Source organism: Miscanthus floridulus, chromosome 1 (genome assembly GCF_019320115.1).
Source record: "Miscanthus floridulus cultivar M001 chromosome 1, ASM1932011v1, whole genome shotgun sequence".
Taxonomy (NCBI): domain Eukaryota; kingdom Viridiplantae; phylum Streptophyta; class Magnoliopsida; order Poales; family Poaceae; genus Miscanthus; species Miscanthus floridulus.
The window spans coordinates 41,284,887-41,304,157 of NC_089580.1; the positions used below are offsets into that span (position 1 = coordinate 41,284,887).

At 45.7% G+C, this 19,271-nt stretch overlaps 3 protein-coding genes across 5 annotated transcripts; all 3 read right to left on the minus strand.

Annotated features, from left to right (window-relative positions):
* Nucleotides 1–564: 564 nt before the first annotated feature.
* Nucleotides 565–3,867, minus strand: LOC136480600 (uncharacterized). Of its 2 annotated transcripts, XR_010764621.1 has the most exons (6): nt 3,741–3,867; nt 2,135–2,310; nt 1,950–2,048; nt 1,698–1,849; nt 1,135–1,588; nt 565–728 (listed from the first exon to the last, which is right to left on the minus strand). XR_010764621.1 is itself a non-coding variant. In XM_066478098.1 (5 exons), exons 2-5 carry the CDS (start codon nt 2,294–2,296, stop codon nt 1,207–1,209), a joined length of 795 nt encoding a protein of 264 aa, XP_066334195.1. In that variant the 5' UTR covers nt 2,297–2,310; nt 3,741–3,867; the 3' UTR covers nt 869–1,206. The 2 variants fall into 2 exon arrangements, 1 of the variants encoding a protein (XP_066334195.1); XM_066478098.1 differs by lacking the exon at nt 565–728 and having other exon boundaries at nt 869–1,588.
* A 473-nt stretch (nt 3,868–4,340) lies between these two features.
* On the minus strand, nt 4,341–5,289 carry LOC136497140 (uncharacterized). Its single transcript, XM_066492959.1, has one exon. It carries the CDS (start codon nt 5,287–5,289, stop codon nt 4,699–4,701), a length of 591 nt encoding a protein of 196 aa, XP_066349056.1. The 3' UTR covers nt 4,341–4,698.
* Nucleotides 5,290–5,388: 99 nt separating this feature from the next.
* On the minus strand, nt 5,389–10,170 carry LOC136497002 (uncharacterized). Of its 2 annotated transcripts, none has more exons than XM_066492869.1 (6): nt 9,472–10,170; nt 7,930–8,144; nt 7,065–7,248; nt 6,894–6,979; nt 6,230–6,321; nt 5,389–6,097 (listed from the first exon to the last, which is right to left on the minus strand). In XM_066492869.1, exons 1-6 carry the CDS (start codon nt 9,874–9,876, stop codon nt 5,844–5,846), a joined length of 1,236 nt encoding a protein of 411 aa, XP_066348966.1. In that variant the 5' UTR covers nt 9,877–10,170; the 3' UTR covers nt 5,389–5,843. The 2 variants fall into 2 exon arrangements, with proteins under 2 accessions (XP_066348966.1, XP_066348916.1); XM_066492819.1 differs by having other exon boundaries at nt 7,065–7,293; nt 9,472–10,166.
* Nucleotides 10,171–19,271: the final 9,101 nt, after the last annotated feature.

Here is a 19,271-nt window from a genome sequence, read left to right on the forward strand (position 1 = left end):
GTCGAGAACGAACGGACGGGCCACGGACGTTTCCAAAGCCCAAAGGTGGTGAAAGGCGTTGCCAATCTGCCACCCATCCTGTGTCCTGTCCAGCCTCATGTGCACAAGCTGTCGCAGTCGCTTCAAGAGTTGTTGCCGAATTGGTGCTTGGAATTGCAAGCACTTGGAAATTGGAATGGATGGTTGGTGTACGGGGAAGAAGGGCCCAGGTCTGAGGGGGCCACGACGACGACGACGTTAAAGTATCTCGATGCACACACTCTGTTCACCTGTCGATCCGCTAAAGGCTGCAGCCACCCGGTGCAGTCTGCCGCAGCTTTGCTTTTGAATACTACTACTTCAAACAAATTCTTAGCAACGTGATTCAAAAAAAAAAAATTCTTAGCAGCTTCGTAGATGCCGTAACGTTGCATGCTATTTACGCGTACAAAAGAAATTCTGAAGAAAAACTATGATCCTGTCGTTCTGGTAAAAAAAGAAGGCTTATTAAACAAAAGTAACAAAAGGATCTCGAGCAGATCATATGATCATGTATGTATTCTTGAGGAATGTGCATTTTCGACACGGGAAATTTTTAAAAAATATATTTCTTTGGAGTTACAGTAAAGGAACAAAAATCTTGGTACATATGCTCTTCAAGTATGTGAACCCACTTCTATTGATCACAATTAGAGATCATCCACGAAGTTTGAACTCCCTCCCTCCCTGCCTGCCTCCAAGTTCCAACTCTGGAAAGCAAAACAATTAGAGATCATCCAAAAAACACGCAGCTCACACATCTCATCACAAAGCATACCTGGTGTAAACATATATATCGAAACAAATATATGAAGTGAGCCTGACTCAACTGGTTGGGTGAGAAGTGTGGTCATAAAAATCTAGTAGTATTATGATCAGATAAAAACCAATTCAGATTTGAGCGTACACAAGGCATAACATGGTAAGTAGGATCCAAACAGCATACACGAAGCAGCTCATCTTCATCCTATCCCAAATGATCATGGTTACTTTCGTCTCCAACAGAAACAAAAAGAGGTACTCACAAGTCCCTTCATTTTCTTGCCAGATATCTATAACCGATAGTTCTGTACCAACTCCACGATAACCTAGGATTCATCAGCAAGCAAGAAGTACCACAAGGTCTATTCTGCTCAACAGCCTCTCAGAAATGACGTACGGCCAGACCATAGTCCATAGGATTAAAGATCAGCCGCTGATGCTGCTGAGCCAGAACAGCATAGGGAACTGCACAACCGCCAAGAAGAGCAGGAAGTAGTGGTTCCGGCTGGGGTGCCTCTCGTAGCTCCTTGGCCCGCCCAGAAGAACCCTCTTCATGGTCTTCACAAGGAAGACTCCCGTGCAGATGCAGAACCATGGCATGATGAAGTAGTACAGGTAGCTCCAGAAGATGCGGGCTAGCATCGCAACGGAAGTGCCAGCGAAACCATATCCAGCGTACGCCACGACGTCCAGCAACGGAGCCTCACCGCTGCCCAGGGAGTACAGCAGACCCTTGATGAGGATGACTTGCAGAAACCAGCCAAGTATCCCTTTAGAGAACTGTAGGGTCAGCGCCTCAGGGGTAAACCTGCATCGCCAAGCAATGCAGCGGTTCATATATTTATTTGCCTTTCTCGTGTGCAATGTTCCTCTCTAATTCTAGATGAAACACAACAGGTTGTTCACAGCGTGTTTACCTTCCAAGAACACCCAAAGCATACCCAGCAACTATAATGTAGGTGCCAAATGCCATCAAAGGGATGTACAAGTCTGGTGCATTGATATCCTGGACTGGAGGTTTGTAGGACAGCCTTCCTCCTACTGGTTCAGTTATTCTTGTCCAGTGACCCTTAATGAAGGCAATAAAGGCAAGACACGTCATATGAGACTTCACAAAATGACAATATGAAAAATCCCGCTGAGGCAGATAGAAGGTTGACAGCTCTTACCCTGTGCAAGAAAGGGAACAAGATGACCTTCAGTTTGTTCCTCACATACTGGCTGTTGACTTGAAAGTAGTACTGAGGGTTGGATAAATATTGTGTTATCTGGCAAAAACAGAATGAGGTTTAGCCTTTACAGTTTCAGGATAGTTATACTAATCTCTAAACAAGGAACCTGTGTACAAATTTACATTGCTCTGCATAAACTCAGAACTTGAATCTAAGAACCTCCCCCCATATGCTTCTAGTCCAGTACGGATCAATCCTGGTCCAGCACCATGCAAGGCACTTCCAAAAGGATTTGCTTGTGGATTTGTAGGCCTGCCACCTAAGCCTCCCAAATCACTATTCATCACTGCCACAGTAACTGAATAAAATTGGAGTCAGACAACAAGTAATTGAAGGATACATGCACAATAAGTAGTTGTCTGGATCTCAAGATTAGAAATCAGTTCTTAGAGAAGGCTTTTATTAGGAACATTTAGACAAAAAAAACAAGGTTTAAGTAGTTATTCTGCCATTTTTGGTTTATAAATTTCTGTATTTGTCTTGCAAGTGCTCAATGTGTTTCGTGTTAGATGAATGGCACGTTGTTAGTCACCATGCAAACTATCCTCATCATCAAAGCTGAGTTAGTTATGTGAATGAAAGATTTCCAGCCACAGACACAGGAATAGGGTAAACTGGTTTTGTTAAAAATGACTCAGAGTAGATTTTACTAAAAACACGGAATCTTGAGTTTACTAGAAACCAGATTTGCTTATCTCAAAGTTAGCTGTAGGAAACAGACAAGGTTTTCTAAATAACAAACAAAAACTTATTTTAAGAAATCTAGCTTTTATAAAACTTGAGATCCAAACAAGGCCTAAAGTACGCTCCACATCATTGCATCTCATCTGAAATCATGTAACCTACTGTCTCCAGGAACACAACCATATTGTGATAGAAGTGCTGCTGAAATAGCATTATCTGTGGTTCTGTGACAATCAGACTTCTGTTGGCCAAAGAGGATAATCTGGACCAACATCAAACTACAAGAGCCTTGCTTTTGAGATTGCGTAATCCGGAATGGTCTATACGAATAACAAATTAAACATTGTTTAATGCAAGTGTGAATTATTACTGGCACATTATGAAAATATACCGAGGAACGCATTGTAACTAGAGATGCAATTAAAACAATAAAAATCTAGAGCCTAGCCAGATTTGCAGAAATCACAAAGTTCTGTTGTGACCAGAGTAGCCAGTAGGCCACTTTGCAGCCTTTTGGTGACAGCACACACTTCAAGATTCATCGACACAAGAACCAGAACTAGAATCTGGCATTGTTTTCCAGTCCCAGTCACATCGAGAGAAAATTTCTAATCCTGCATCTCTGCCTCTCTAACTTGCTCCTTTCTTAGCCCGACCACCATCAAATACTGCTCGGACTGATCCTTTCCTTTGATGCTTTAGGCTTGTGGACTCCTAATAACCAATACTCCGTATGCGTTTGCTATATTTTCTCGTTGTGCTACCACTAAATTAGCTTCTCTCTGATAAATCATATTCCTAAACCTTAGTCGATTTATGAATATTGAGTGATAAAGAGACTGAATCCTGTAAATGTACCCCAACTAAATGTACACCCGATAAGTTTTTTTTTCCCCAAAAAAGTCGAAGTTAGTACTTAGTAGGCATAATACACGTACACACCAGTAATTAGATCAGATCAGATCCAGGAACAAATAGCCTAAGTTGGGGTTCGTCTGCTCGGTTTCGCACAGCGGGAAGGATGATGAGAAGGGGGGCGCATACCTGGCTTGCCGCCGGCGAAGGCACCGACGAAGACCTGGGCACCTGGCGTAGCGCGGCCGCGACGGCGACGGCGGATCGAACACCTACAAGGTTGCCTGCGAGGCCTGCCTGAACGCTGCGACAATCTTCGTTCCGACCAGTCGGAAAGCGAGTCACCCACTTGCCACCTCCACGGCCACAGGCCCACAGCCCACGGCCCAACAACTGGTTGTCCCGCTTCTTGTGTTGGCTCCATTTCTTGTTGTTATTTTGTTTCTTTTTTTTCAGTTTTTTTTTTCTTCATTTTGATTTGAGCTCAGATTGAATAGGGTATTGGCTTAATCGTGTTCCACCAGTATGTATGATATATAGTTGTGTTATTTACATTGTATAAGGTTTGTTCTGGCTATACAAAGATTTTGTTCCATGTATACAGTTTCGTTGTTGTTGTATACAGTTTTTTTTTGTGCTACAAGTTCTCCGTAATTTGTTCCACATTTAAACCGCACGTTTTCACCTTTGATTTGAGGAGCATATGGGTTGCTTAGAGAGAAGATGTGAAAACTGAAGTTCACTGATGAATCGATGAATTCTTTTGAAGTGTATATATCTATAATTATTCCTTGCGCGATTTTCTTCTCAATCTCACCTAGATTCTACTATTAAGTTGTAAGTTGCTATACACACCCCTTCTTACACTACACACATGGATGCGTCAAAACGATTGGGAGGATTCATTCCCGTTTGTGTATGTATTACTTGCATCCGCAATAATAAGAACAACAACAGAGTTACACGTGCACCCAAAAAAATGTCAGGTAACATGCGAGGAAAACAAGGGAGGGGAGAACGAAAGAGACGAAGCACGGGCCTTTAAATTTATAGTACAAAGACAACGGACGGTCACGAAAAGGTTAACAACACGACGACACAGCAGCTCGCCGGATCGAGGACGTCGTCAGGCGTCTCCGTCTTCGGGTCAGTAGCGGCGCACGAGGCCGGTGCAGCGGTCCTTGATCCAGCGGAAGCCCTTGCGGATCGACGCCTTGACCCTGGCCTCCATGGCGTAGGACTTGTACCCGGCCACCCTCCGCCGGCGCTTCGCCTCGGGGTCGCCCGACCACCACGACAGCGCGCGCCCGTCGCTGCCGCCGTGCGACGCCGACGCCGACGGCTGCACCTGCACGCCGCCCCGGAACTCCTCCTGCAGGCCCCTCATCACGCCAAGCGTAAGTGGTTGGCTCTGGACGGACGTGGGTGGGAGGCCCCGCGGCGCCTGCACGTATGTATATGTAGCGGAGAGACGTGAAAGCTGCTCCGTCGTTTGTGCTTGGCATGGCATGCCGCTGGGGCTGCAGAAATGAAAAGGAAATCGAGCAGGTGAGGGCGGCACGCTGCACTGAGGCCGAGCGACGCCTGTGTCTCTCTCGCGAATTGTTTTAGCGGTAGCGGGAGTGGAGGAGCGGTGGACGCCCCGTCCGTCCCGCAGCTGCGACTCGTTCACAGCTGGGCTGCCCGTGGCCGGGCTGCCTGCAAGTGGAACCAGTCGCGGGCTGGAGAAACCATCCATCTCCTGCAGAATACAGATTTGCCTCTTGTTGTTTTCGCAGCATATACTTTAACAAACCCTCCATTTATAAAATAAGCATATAGCAGAAGAAACCCTCTATTGAAACATCTGTACTTCTCATTGATGAACAGGTGAGTGACGGACTTGTGCACATTTAATATGAGAGAAGATACATCTGGTAACAGCATCCTATTATGAATAAATAAACATTGTGCCACCTCTGGTGAATGAACAGCAAATCAGATAATCAGCATACACCGGTGCTCCTAAACTCTAATTGAAATTCTTTATTTTTTTTCCTCTTTTGTTTCTTTCAGTTCTACATTGTCTCCAATTCTGCTTTTTCCAGCATCCAGCTTTACTTTCCCACAAAACAAACCAACCTACAACAGATATAACTTATTGGAGACAGGAAAAATGTTAGCGCGCAGGCTTATAACTCATACAACCCCCGTTACAAGAGGGCACTCGGTCTCTGCCAGTGATGTGCTGAAGGCGGTTCAGTTTGGACGGCGAGGCAGTAATCATACTATAAAACCATTTACAGCCATGAGTCATCTCCACGTTGTACTGAAATGGGAGACGAAGAACCGGAAATCTGGGTGGTCTACTTGTATTCTGCGGAGCCAGCTGTCGGCCTCCTGCATCAGTGAGGTGACCCGCTCTTGGGTTCCGTCAGATGTCCAAATGGAGGCACGGAATTTGTAAGGTACCAGCCCAAAGATTGGCAACGATAGTTTCCCAGTTGCAGTTGTGCAGCGGTTGATTCCCCCAAAGCCAGGGCATGCTGACGTAGGAGGGTCACAATCTGCAAGAACAAATGGAGTAAGAACTCTATATGCAACAGATGCAATCAGGGGCAAAATGTCACACAGGTGCCATTGCCATCTGTCCGTGGCAAAGTAAAATCCCTATGGCACTACAAGTCACTAGTATTTACCCTTGCAAGGTGTTGCTAGACAATGGAATGTCAAAAAACAGGCATCAAGATCCTTCAATGTTGGCCCTGTTGGAATTCTATATATGGGGTACCTGCAATCGGAAGCATGAGGATGAAACCAGTAACGTATAGAATCATAGCAACACCAGGCTAGCAGCATTGCTCTTCTACACAGGTTGTATCTTATGCTGAAATTCAGCACAGTAGGCAAGCCATTGTTAGGCATTGCAACTGGTAGGCATCCTCTGCATGGGCCAGCACAGTTGGCAAATGTCATAACTCTGACCAGTGCAACAGCATCATTCTAGATTCTACAAATCAAAATGTAGTACACAAAAAAAAGGCACAGCATTAAGGCAATGAAACTACATGTTGGCTGATTATAAATACATGAGATCAACTTAATGCAGATATCTTATAGAAACATCAAGCAGCTCAGACCACAGCTAAATACCAAGAAAACACTGACCTTAACAAATTAGTCGACACATTTTAAGTGGAAGTTAGAAGACAACATTGACCTTAGAACTAGAGCAATCGCACAAAACATATCATACATCATAGTGAGTCCAGCAATAGAGGACCATATTTCATCACGGCCATGCCATTGAGAAAATGGAAGTAAAAATTGAGTGAACAAAAACCAATAGTAATTGAAACATACCATGCAACAGACATCCAGCTCGATGGCAGTAGATCACAACTTTTGAATGTCTTCAGAGCTGGAAATCTATGTGCAAGAGTTGATACCTGAAACCCATGCATAGTTAGATTCTATAAACAGGCCATCTTCAATAAGCATTAGTTCAAAAAAAGAAAAAAGAAAAAAACTTGCCTTGTCTGTCAGAGGCTCTCTACCATATGGAGGATCCCTCTCCATATACTCGAATATTGGAAAACTTGGAGATGCATCGCCCTCACCATCATCACTTCGTACGCCACCATTTTCCAGTCGATGTGTACCTTCCAGTGATGATGAGACTCTTAGCCGCTCAACATCATTCTCAATGCTGCTCTCACTGCTAGTATCCATAGATTCCCCATCACTTTCATCCCCAGGACGCCTTAAGCGAGAAAATTAACTAGAAAAGTTATACACTATCAAATACATCACCAAGGTGATAAAAGCAACAATACTGAACAGCGTGCTGGTTGTAGCTATCTACTCATAACTTCTCTCTCCCATTTGTTACTTCATTTAATTTATTTCCATATATGTCCACCAAATTAAAGTCACATGTAGCAATGCCTAGTGAACATCAGGTGAATGCAAAAGATATCAACTCTCATCTCAGTGTTCTTGCAAGTTAACAGAGAACAAATCTACAAAACGTTGTCACATATAGAATTTCTTGATAAAATCATGTTAGTAAATCTCAGCAACGCATAACATAATTTTCCTCGAAAGGGAATATAACTAAAAAGAAAAGTTGGGAATGCTTAATCTGCCTTAAGCTCTAGTTCAATAGCATTCAAGCATAGTTATTTACTTTCATACAGATTGACATAGATGTACAAAAATTTGAAAAGCATGGAGCACAATCCCATCAGTATTCAACTTAATACCAAAGGTCAAATTAACTAAGCATAACAGAGACAAACAAGGAACCCGTTTTGGTACACACATTGGCCCTCTTAAGGTTTAAGTTCAATGGAAATTTTCTAGACATCACGACTCTTTGTGACAGAATAGGTTGTACCTGTTTCTTGAAGCTGGTCTAGATGGATCCGCAAATAGTTGGATAGCAGAAAGATATGGCACATAATACTGAATCACCGAGTCACTGCCATTTAACACCAGTGGAACACCAGCCCCATAAGCACTCCATTCCCTAAAAGATTCCCAAAGATCTCCCAGGAGGAAATAAGGCCGTGAATCCATAGCATCACCACCTCGCCGCATCCTTAGGCTTGTCTGCAGTGGAAAAAAAAATTTTGGAGCTAGTCAGCAGCAGAAAAGTGAGACGATTCTTAAATGGGGAGTGGTAATTCAACCAAAGAACTGAAATTTGTCATGGATCAAGAATATAGTACAAACATTATTACTACATACATGATATAGAAATAAACAGCGTCATCCAAATTGCAGTGTATTTACTTGTCAGAGTTCACTTCACACAACTGCAAAATCCAGATATAGCAACAGATATGCATACTCATAAACGTATTACATGGAACTGCAGTGAAGTTATAACAAGCGGTCAAGTGCAACAATTCAGAAACATAGACCTAAGCAGTCAAGTGCATTACATGGAACTGCAGTGATCTTATAACAAGGCGTGCCTATCCCATTCCACCATTATGGTGACTAACAACATGTGAAGTACAAAACATAGACCTCAAGTTTCATACGAACCAAGCAGTGGTGAACATTTTTGCAAATATCAGCCCATTTCAAGTTTTCATCGGCACTTATGGTCATCTTCTGTGACAAAAGGGTACCACAGAAGTTAAAAGGCAAGTTTTATAGGACGGAGATTAGACCTGCTATGTTGTATGGTGCAGAATGTTGGCCTACGAAAAGACGACATGTTCAACAGATAAGTGTCGCGGAAATGCGTATGTTGCGTTGGTTTTGCGGTCATACAAGAAGGGATCGAGTTCGGAACGATGATATACGTGATAGATTAGGGGTAGCACCAATTGAAGAAAAGCTTGTCCAACACCGGTTGAGATGGTTTGGACATGTCCAACGGAGACCTGCAGAGGCACCGGTGCGTAGTGGAATCCTAAGCCAGGATAGTAACGTGAAGAGAGGCAGAGGAAGACCGAAGTTGACTTGGGTAGAGGCAATAAAAGGAGACTTGAAAGGATGGAATATACCCAAAGACTTAGCCTTAGATAGGAGTGCGTGGAAAACAGCTATTCACGTGCCTGAACCTTGATTGCTTCTGCTGGGTTTCAACTCTAGCCTACCCCAACTTGTTTGGGACTTAAAGGCTTTGTTGTCTTCTTTTGATATCAAGAATGATTGTGGCTTTGAATACATGACTATCAACCAGAGCTAAATGATTGCTTCAGACTAAATTCCAAGTCACGATTCATTCTCTAATCGTTAACTGTAGCGTTTCTACAGACTCATCTTTGACTATGCAAATGCAGTACAAAATGGCACAGAGACTACAATTCTATCCATCGGATCCCCTTCCTATCAACCACAGCAGATACATCTAAGAAGTAAAACAACAACACAGGTTACACAGCAGACTACTGAAAGCAGCAAAGAACAATCCCGAGAATACCTTGGGCAAGTACTGCGCGGTCACGGAGGGCGTCGTGGAGGTGAGAAACCTCTCCAAATTCCCAGCCTCCTCCGCCGCCGCGGCCACATTCACATCACCCGCCGCCGCAGTGGCCGCCGTGGTCGCCGTGGACGCCACCGACGGCTTGGACGAGGTCGTCGACGAGGAGTCGTCGGACCGGCTGTCCACATCCACCGACGCGGCCCCGGCCCCAGGCGGCGGCGGAGGCTTCTGCCTCGCCGACCGCGGCGACGGCGACGGGGACAGCGACGGGGACGCGGACCGCAACCGCTGTTGCTCCTGCTGCTGCTGCTGGCGCCGTACGTGGGGAGGGTTGTAGAACCTGTTCTCCGGCACGCCACGGGACGAGGAGGAGGAGGCTGCGCCGCCGGATGAGCCTGCCATGGCGGCGGCGGCGAGAGGGGACGGGCAGGTGGGGCTGGGCTAGGGTTTTGGCCGCTTCGTTGAGCGCTTTTTAATACACGGGGTTTGGATCTGAGGCGGCGAAGCGACTGCGCGAGCGGGGCGAGGACGAGGAGAGGAGAAGCACAGGCAGGCAGCTGGCAGAGCGAGAGCTTGGTGGGACGTCGCGTCGCGCTGGTTGTTCTCCGCGCTCGCGCCTCCCGTGGCTCAAACTCAATTCCGTCGGCACGACGGGAGCGTGTGGAAAACCTCCTCCGGCTGGATTTTCTTCGCGTCGGCACGCGGCACGCACATTTTTTGCGACTTTCGGGCCATCAGCTTGGTTTGTTTTGCCTAGCCTGACCAAGCAAGATTATCCATGCCAACGTGGATGAGCAGATTTGGCTCTCGCAACATTATTAGGCTAATATGCATCTACATTCGTATCGCAAGCATAATGTGCCAACATGGTTGTGTGGAACGCAAGAGCTTGAGAAAACGTTATCGTACGTCGTGTGGGTGCACGTCGCACGAACATATGCACATGCTATTGCGTGCATCTACTTAACGTCGTGGGTACAACATTGTGCTAATGCATCTAGGCCATATATATAAAATTATACTGAAAGCATAAGTACCAAGCTGGCCTTGTGAAATTAAACTTGAGAGCATAACAACCTTAAGTGCACGCAATCAAATGGGATCGTGCAACCAAAATAATACATATTTCTCTAAGGGCTTGTTTGTAAGGCTTCTTCTCAAGGAGAAGCCGTTTTGGAGGAGTCATGTGACTCCTCCAAAAACAACTCTAGCTCCCTTTTTCACTAAAAAAACAGATCATCCTACTAAATCATTTCGTAGAGCTTCTCTGCAGAAGTAAGAGCAAGAGCCAAAACTAAATAGGAGCCCTACCAAATGGTGCTTAACTTCCTACTAAGTCAGGTGAGATAAGCCTCATCCCAAAGTTTAGCTTGAATAGAAGCAACAGGCGCATTTTCTATGGGCCAATGGGGAAGTTGGGAAACGCCGATTGTCGGTTCACGAGCACTTTTTTGTTGATCGTGTTAGCAACGTACAATCAAAAGAAGATACGTGTATATGCAATAGTGCATGATTCGATGAATGTGTATAAGATGTCAACATGATACACTACAAAAATATATAATCATTACTCATTTTTGTAAACAAAAAAGAGAGAAAATATATGTAATGTTTGTGTGTAATTGAGAACAACACCTGTCATGATTGATACAGTGGAAAAGGCTATTAGGTCATAGAGGAATACCTAAAGAAACAAGAAGACGTGTATATTAAAATAATATAAGCATTTTTGCAAGAAGAGGGGTCGCAGCGTTTATCCTCAATCCGATCCTATTACTTGGAGTGTCAAATCGGTATTGATGTTCTAGCATTCCGATAGGAACATCTACGATGCATTAGCGAACGAACAACAATGTCATGTCCTTTCTCACCTGCTTAGGCCGTGTCCTTCTATTCATTGACCCCATTCGCTGGTCTGAAACTTAGTTAAAATTGGCTAGTTGTTGTGAGAGAAAAACTATATAGTGGTTGAAACTAGCTGATTGTTGTAAGAAGCAGCAGCCGGCTGAAACTGGCTAGTGAGACCAGCGAACGCACCCATTAGTTGGCGCGTCATTTTTTTTACAGTTGTTTACCCAATAAACACCGAAGCTCGTAGGAGCATCAACGACAGGAGTCTTGTCCAAACATGGGTAATCACGGTGGCAAAATCGATGCTTCATTTCTTCTCTTTTGCTATTGATGCATCGGTTTTGCTGATGTTCTAAGACGGGATCAAGTAGACCGTGGTACGTATGTCTTGTAGCTTCAAAACGAATGGATTGAGTTGACCTAGCATGTCGTTTTTTATGCTTTTTTCCTGCTCCGGAGTTACGTGACACGGCAGCTTTTGAAGTTTTGAGTCCAACATCTTATCTTAGGGTGCGTTTAGTTGCTCAAACTTTGCACATCTAAAAAGCATCGCGTACTGTAGCGAGCGGTACTGTAGTATTTTGTTTGTATTTTATAATAATTGTCCAACCGTTGACTAATTAGACTTAAAACGTTCGTCTCGCAAAGTACAACCAAACTGTGTAATTAGTTATTTTTTACCTATATTTAATACTTTATGCATGTGTCTAAAGATTTGATGTGATGTGATGTGATAGAATCTTGCACTGTGTAAACTTTGGAGGTGCAAAGTTAATGCAACTAAACAAGAGCTTATATTGAAAGGAATTAATGCTTACCGTACTCAGCATTTGCATCTCATCTTCCCCGACTTGCGTACATGATGGCTTTGATTCCACATTCATCCACCTTCATCCTCCTCATGTGTGTGTCCACTGTCCATGGCTGCTGTTTTTTTATGTCTGGTGGGACGTGGGAGGTGGCCAAGTGTACCTAGCATTTACCCCCAATTTAATCAAGACGTGAACAATCTGGTACGGGGCTCAATTTAGTACATGGGCCACGTCAGATGCTAATAACAATCTAGAATCGCCAACACAGCCCAGCAGAAAAAGAACGTCACGCTGCGAAACGAGCAACTCCTCCGGAAAGCAAACCTTTTTTTTCATATCAATGCGTAATGCTTCTGAGCACGCATCGAAGCAAAGGCAATAATGTCTCAGTTTCTTCTTCTACTGTTGTACCTCTACACATACAAAAGGGGGGAAAAGAAACAAGGCCAAACACACATGTTGCATCACTTATTTTGTCGAGCTTTAACTCCTGAAAAAAGCTTCTTTTTTCGGGCACAGCAGCAGCAATCTAGTAGTAGTTGACGCAAGCAGCAGCCAGGAGCTGTGTTTGTGTAGCACAGCTCTCCTACACGAACACTGCTCTACCTTTTGTAGCTCTGCTTCTAAACTTTTCTGTCAAACAGGTCCAACTCCATAAACTCTGCTCCCAAAAAAGATGGAGTTTTGGTCCAACTCCATATTTTTCCCGGAGCTCCTCAAAGGGTACTCCACGAACCAGCGTTTCGTATGTCCTCGTGGAGTTGGAGGTAATTACCCACAATTGCCACTTGGTACGCAAATACCGTTTCATTCTATTCCTGTTTCCTCCCGTTGCCCCCCACCCGATGCCCTCATCCTCTACTCCCGTCGCCTCTCTCCTCTAGGCTCCAGCCCGTCCTCCCCAAACCCTAGCAACGCCGCCGCTCATTCCAGCCGCCACGGCAAGACATCCGGCCAGGTGATGGACGGAGAAGATAGATCCGTTGATCCTGAACTGGATCCTCTCTTTTCTTACCCCCAAATCCCCTCCATCTTCCCTCCCCCAACTTCGCATGAAGCTGCTGCCGGCGTGTCCGTGGGTCGAGGAAGCTCGCCGGCGCCTAGGGTGGGGCTGGCGCGGCCTCCTCCGGCGGCGCCGCTGGTGGCCTCCCTCTAGGCCGGGACGGGTGTGGCCGTCCAGGACCAGCTGCTGGCCGATCAGGGCAAGCCGCCCCACAAGCCACGGCCGACCAACGCCCTCTGGCATGTGCTTCACGCAAACGGCCACTACCAGCGAAGAAGAAAGATGAACAGGTATTGCTCCTTGCTGTAAAACTTTAAAATGAGCTTCATGATGCCTTGAATAGATAGTATTTAGCTATGTATTGGTGCATGTACATCCTTTTTTCTCTGTGTATGTCCTTTTTTCCTCTCTGTGTTGTTGTTTTGTCTCTAATTGGCATCCTGCATGGCCTTTTTTTACCTCTATGCAGAGTGATGATGAAACTGATACCTCTGACAATGAGAGCATGACATTTTGGAATCTTGTATTGGCTTGTGCTAAACTTGCTGCAGCTTATGTTGAATTATATTTTGACAAAAATCCACTCAGGACATCACTCCTTAGTGGTATGGGCTGGTTGCTAGCGACGCTAAACACACCGGGAGAATGTCATTCGCAGCTTCGGATGAGCACACAGATGTTCTACGACCTTCATGATTTATTGGTTGGAAGGTATGGTCTGAAACCATCCCTACATATAAACACTCAGAAGATGTTGGCAGTGTTCTTATTTGTGTTATCTAGAAATGAATCTAATAGAAAAGCACAAAACCGGTTCAAGCACTCGGGTGAAACTATTCATAGGAAATTTGATAAGGTACTGAATGCTTTCATGGATATGTCTAGAGATTTTATTGGACCAAAGGACCCCAACTTCTGAACTATTCATAGGAGGATAAGAGATGACCGTAGAGCATATCCACATTTCAAAGATTGCATTGGTGCTCTAGATGGTACTCATATCCGAGTTTCGTTGCCACCTGACGATCAAGTAAGATATATTGGAAAGTCTGGTATACCTACTCAAAACTGTTCTAGCAAGTTGTGACTTTGATACTGAGGTTCACTTATGTGTCGACTGGGACAGCCGGGCTCTATGCATGATACTAGTGTCCTGTACAATGCAATTAGAGTGGACGAGAGCTTTTTTCCACACCCTCCAAAAGGTATTAAAAATATGACCATGCACTTTATTGTTTGATCAAATGCTTACAAATGTGATCTGATATTTTGTGTCTAATAATTATAGGCAAATATTATGTTGTTCGATGCGGGATATCCTAATCATCCGGGATACCTTTGTCCTTATAAAGGTGAGAGGTATCATATGCTAGAGTGGCATAGAGGAATGGAACCAAAGACTCCTAAAGAAAGGTTCAATCGTGTTCACTTATCCATCCGCAATGTTATTGAGCGATCATTTGGAGTGCTAAAAATGAAATGGCAGATTCTATATAAAATGGCGTCCTACCCGATGTTCAAGCAAAAAATGATTGTTGTGGCTACTAAGGTCCTTCACAACTTCATTCGTGAGCATGGCAAGTGAAGACTTGGACTTCGCTCGGTGCGACCGTGATCCAAATTATGTTTCAGAGATTCCAGAAAGGTACCTAAAATATGTGGCTAGATCAAATGGCTCTACTGATGCACCGAATGCTCCTACTATGGACAAATTCTGTGATGACTTGGCCACCGCTCTTTCTCTAGCTTGGAACTAGAATTATGTATTAGTCACTATTCTCTAGTTATCTATGGACAACTATTTCTATTAGAATGATGGACTTTGTTATCTTATTTATCATTAGTCATGTATGGACAATTATTTGTATCCAAAATATGAACTTTGTCAATTATCCATCAAGCGCTTTGAAATTTACGTGACAAAAGTATGGAATTATTTGGCCGAAATATTTGTTTTTACTTTTCTCCAATAAATTAAATGAGATTATAATATTTACACCATATTTGAATTGGTAAAAAAATATTCAATTACACATGCTCTGCATACAACAGAACATACACCAAACATCGATCAGGGGCATAGTAGACCTTTTCTATAGAAACCTCATGTTTCTAGAGTGTGGGGGTATTAACCCCTATACCCTTACGGCTAAGCTTGGGCCGGCCCGGATTGACGGGTCCGGTCCACCCGAAAGACGACGTGCGGCCCAGCCAACCTGATCAGAGTCCCGCACAAGGAGTCAAGGCGGATTTGGCGATCAAGCAGGATCCTGGTCGGTTAGAATAAGAATCCTTATCTGGCCACATATGGCAATTGTAACTGACTAGGATTGGTTTCCAGATCTGTAACCCTGCCCCCCAGACTATATAAGGCGGGCAACGGATCCCTCTAAAAATCATCTCTCATTGACATACAGCAATACAAATCAGACGCAGGACGTAGGTATTACGCCTTCTTGATGGCCGAACCTGGATAAAACCTCGTGTCTGTCTTGCGTCACCGTCTTGTTTGTGGCTTGCGCATCTGTCTGCCGATAATCTACTACCTTGGGCATACCCCTAGGTAGACTGCCGACCATATTTCATCGATAGTGGCGCGCCAGGTAGGGGGTGTGCGTACTTGAAAGGTCCTAATGGCTAGAGGGTGGGTGAATAGCCTAACAAAAATTTCTACAACAACACTTAACCAAATGGTTAGTCAATTAAGAGGCGAAGCGAGTGTTGCGTTAGCCTACTCAAAATGCAAGCCACCTACCATAATTCTAGTTTAGATAGTGTCAATTCACACAAGAGCAATGACACTACCTTATGTTAGTGTGCTCTCAAAGGCTAACTAAAGAGCCACACCAACCAAGCATGCAAGCTCTCACAACTAGCTATACTAAAGAGCTTGTCAACTAGTTTGCGGTAAAGTAAAGAGAGTGATCAAGAGGGTTATACCGCCGTGTAGATGAATGAACCAATCAATCACGAAGATGAATAACAATGATGACCAATCACCTCGGAATCAATGATGAACACAATGATTTTTACCGAGGTTCACTTGCTTGCCGGCAAGCTAGTCCTCGTTGTGGCGATTCACTCACTTGGAGGTTCACGCGCTAATTAGCTTCACACGCCAAACCCTCAATAGGGTGCCGCACAACCAACACAAGATGAGGATCACACAAGCCACGAGCAATCCACTAGAGTACCTTTTGGCGCTCCGCCGGGGAAAGGTCAAGAACCCCTCACAATCACCACGATTGGAGCCAGAGACAATCACCACCTCCGCTCGACGATCCTCGCTGCTCCAAGCCGTCTAGGTGGCGGCAGCCACCAAGAGTAACAAGCGAAATCCGCAGCGAACCACGATCACTAAGTGCCTCTAGATGCAATCACTCAAGCAATGCACTTGGATCACTCCCAATCTCACTATGATGATGAATCAATGATGTAGATGAGTGGGAGTCCTTTGGCTAGGCTCACAAGGTTGCTATGTCAATGAAAATGTGCAAGAGTGCTCCCTTGAGCCGGCCATGGGGCTATAAATAGAGCCCCAATCAAATAGAGCCGTTATACCCCTTCACTGGGCAAAACGCGCTCTGACCGGACGCTCCGGTCACCCGATGGACGCCACGCGTCACCAGCTTCAAACGCTGTTCGTCAGATTCCAACGGCTACGAAGCTGACCTGACGCTCCGGTCAAAACTGACCGGACGCTGAAGCCCCAGCGTCTGGTTGTTTCCAGTAAGCTCCCCGAGGCATGTTTTTTCGACTGGACGCGTCCGGTCCACCTTGACCGGATATAGACCAGCGTCCGGTGCTCAACCCTACCCACTGTGCCATCTGACAGCTTGACCGGACACAGCCCTTCAGCGTCCGGTCGCTGAGTGACCCAGCGTCCGATCAGTAGACCGACGCCAACATCAATTCGATCAACTCCATTTCAACTCTAACTTCTTCACCCTTGCTCCAATGTGCCAACCACCAAGAATTTTGCATCCGGCGCAATAGAAAATAGACATTTCATTTTCCCGAAAGCGCCAAACCCATCTCAACCCTACAAACACCTTGTGCACATGTGTTAGCATATTTTCACAAATATTTTCAAGGGTGTTAGCACTCCACTAGATCCTAAATGCATATGCAATGAGTTAGAGCATCTAGTGGCACTTTGATAATCGCATTCAGATATGAGTTTCACCCCTCTTAATAGTACGGCTATCAAACCTAAATGTGATCACACTCTCTAAGTGTCTTGATCACCAAAACAAAATAGCTCCTATGGTTTATACCTTTGCCTTGAGCTTTTTGTTTTTCTCTTTCTTCATTTCAAGTTTAAGCCCTTGATCATCGCCATGCCATCACCATTGTCATGCTATGATCTTCATTAGCTTCTTCTACTTGAAGTGTGCTACCTATGTCATGATCACTTGATAAACTAGGTTAGCACTTAGGGTTTCATCAATTCACCAAAACCAAACTAGAGCTTTCAGTACTGCTCTCCAAGCAAACAAGATGGTCATTGTCTCCGCCTCCATGGCTACACCGAACGGCCTCACGTTCACTGTCGGCCAGATTACCTGGACCACTGGCTCCGACGACTTCATCGCCATGACCACGGAGGAGGCGTGGATTCAATCTGCGCTGACCACTGCTTCGCCTACATCGGCTACGGCTCCGACCACAACGGGTATGGCTCCGACCACGATGGATCTGGCTCCGACCATGGTACATCTAGCTCCAACCATGCCTACATCATCTTCAGCCACGCCAACGACTCGTCGTCCGCTTCCCCGCTACAAAGGGAAGCAGATCGACAACACCGACCTGCTCAACTCCATCGATCGGGTCGGCGCCAAACTCGCTGAAACCGTAGCTCTGGTAAGTACGATTCAAAGTCAACCTAACGAGCAGGTAACTGCTCCCCACAATAGATCTACCCGACCAGCTCGGACCAGTCGTCCTGCACGACTCGGTACAGATCTTGTGGTCATATCTACTCCCAAAGGGCGCTCCGCTCGTCGCCAGCTAGCCCCCGCAATGGGTCTCCGGCTCTCCGAGTACGAAGCCTTGATGGAGAACCACTAGGTCCAGCCCTACGGCCTGCGAAACGCTACCTCCAGCTACATGTATAACCTACAATGCCGCTTGGATCTGTGTTTTATGCACCGACCTCGGCCGAAGCCGCGCGACTTCGTCAACATGATCCGGAGTGAAGATTATCAAGAAGGATCTGTCCACATAGTCCAAGAGGGCGACTTCAGCTCCTCGTCTAGCATCGCATCTAAAGCATTTATACACACCGAGCTTCAGCATCACGAAGACGATGGCACCAAGTACGATCTGGATCTGCCAGACCACGCCCCGGGGTTTTCACAATTTCCGCCTTTCCCGCCAAGACGAGGGGATTTGATCCATGTTGTCAGCAATGACGAACCACCAGCGGTCGGTGAAACAAAACAAGAAAGGACCACGCGCAAAGCACGCAATATTGACTGATTCAATCATCGACAAATCAAAGCTGAAGCAGACCAGGAGGTGCGACGCATAAGGGTCCAGCCACGTGACCTCAATGATGCTTTTGATAGGGTGGGGGACAAATAGGTCTTCAGGACTCCAAGTGCCAATGTAGTTGTCGCCATGGCGACAATGCAATGGCTACCTAACACCCCAGAAACCTAAGCGGTTCACGATGAAATACAAGCCTATCTGACGGCTGCCATGGCCCAGACCGCAGAGATTGTAAATCAAGTCTGGGCTCCATCCGTCTCAGTCGAGTCAAGCCATAGCCGCCAGCTTCCAAGTCGCTCACAGCCACTCAACCCACGTGGCTTGCGCAACAACGACCCACCAGACAACCATCAAGGCAGAAACGGTGGCCATGACAATGGTCGGGATGACAACCGCCATCGGGAGGACAATCGTCGCGACGTTCGGGACGATAATCACCGAGACAACCGCGACAATCGTTGCGATAACTACGGTCACAGGGCTAATCCGAATGGCAATCGAGATCGCCGCGATGGCAATAACGATCTTCGCCATTACCTCGGTGGACACGATCTGCGCGCTCGCATTAACCAGAGAGCCGATGATCGAGCATCCTATGAAAGCTATCGCCGTATGGAGTATGACACTGCCCACGG

Coding starts and splice junctions, on each gene's coding strand:
- LOC136497140 (XM_066492959.1), bottom strand. CDS start 5,289: ATGGATGGTTTCTCCAGCCCGCGACTGGTTCCACTTGCAGGCAGCCCG.
- LOC136497002 (XM_066492819.1), bottom strand. CDS start 9,876: ATGGCAGGCTCATCCGGCGGCGCAGCCTCCTCCTCCTCGTCCCGTGGC. Junction 6,322..6,893: donor AGCTGGATGTCTGTTGCATG/GTATGTTTCAAT, acceptor TTCCGATTGCAG/GTACCCCATATATAGAATTC. Junction 6,098..6,229: donor TCTAGCAACACCTTGCAAGG/GTAAATACTAGT, acceptor TTGTTCTTGCAG/ATTGTGACCCTCCTACGTCA.
- LOC136480600 (XM_066478098.1), bottom strand. CDS start 2,296: ATGAATAGTGATTTGGGAGGCTTAGGTGGCAGGCCTACAAATCCACAA. Junction 2,049..2,134: donor CTGAGTTTATGCAGAGCAAT/GTAAATTTGTAC, acceptor TGTTTTTGCCAG/ATAACACAATATTTATCCAA. Junction 1,850..1,949: donor TGTTCCCTTTCTTGCACAGG/GTAAGAGCTGTC, acceptor GCCTTCATTAAG/GGTCACTGGACAAGAATAAC.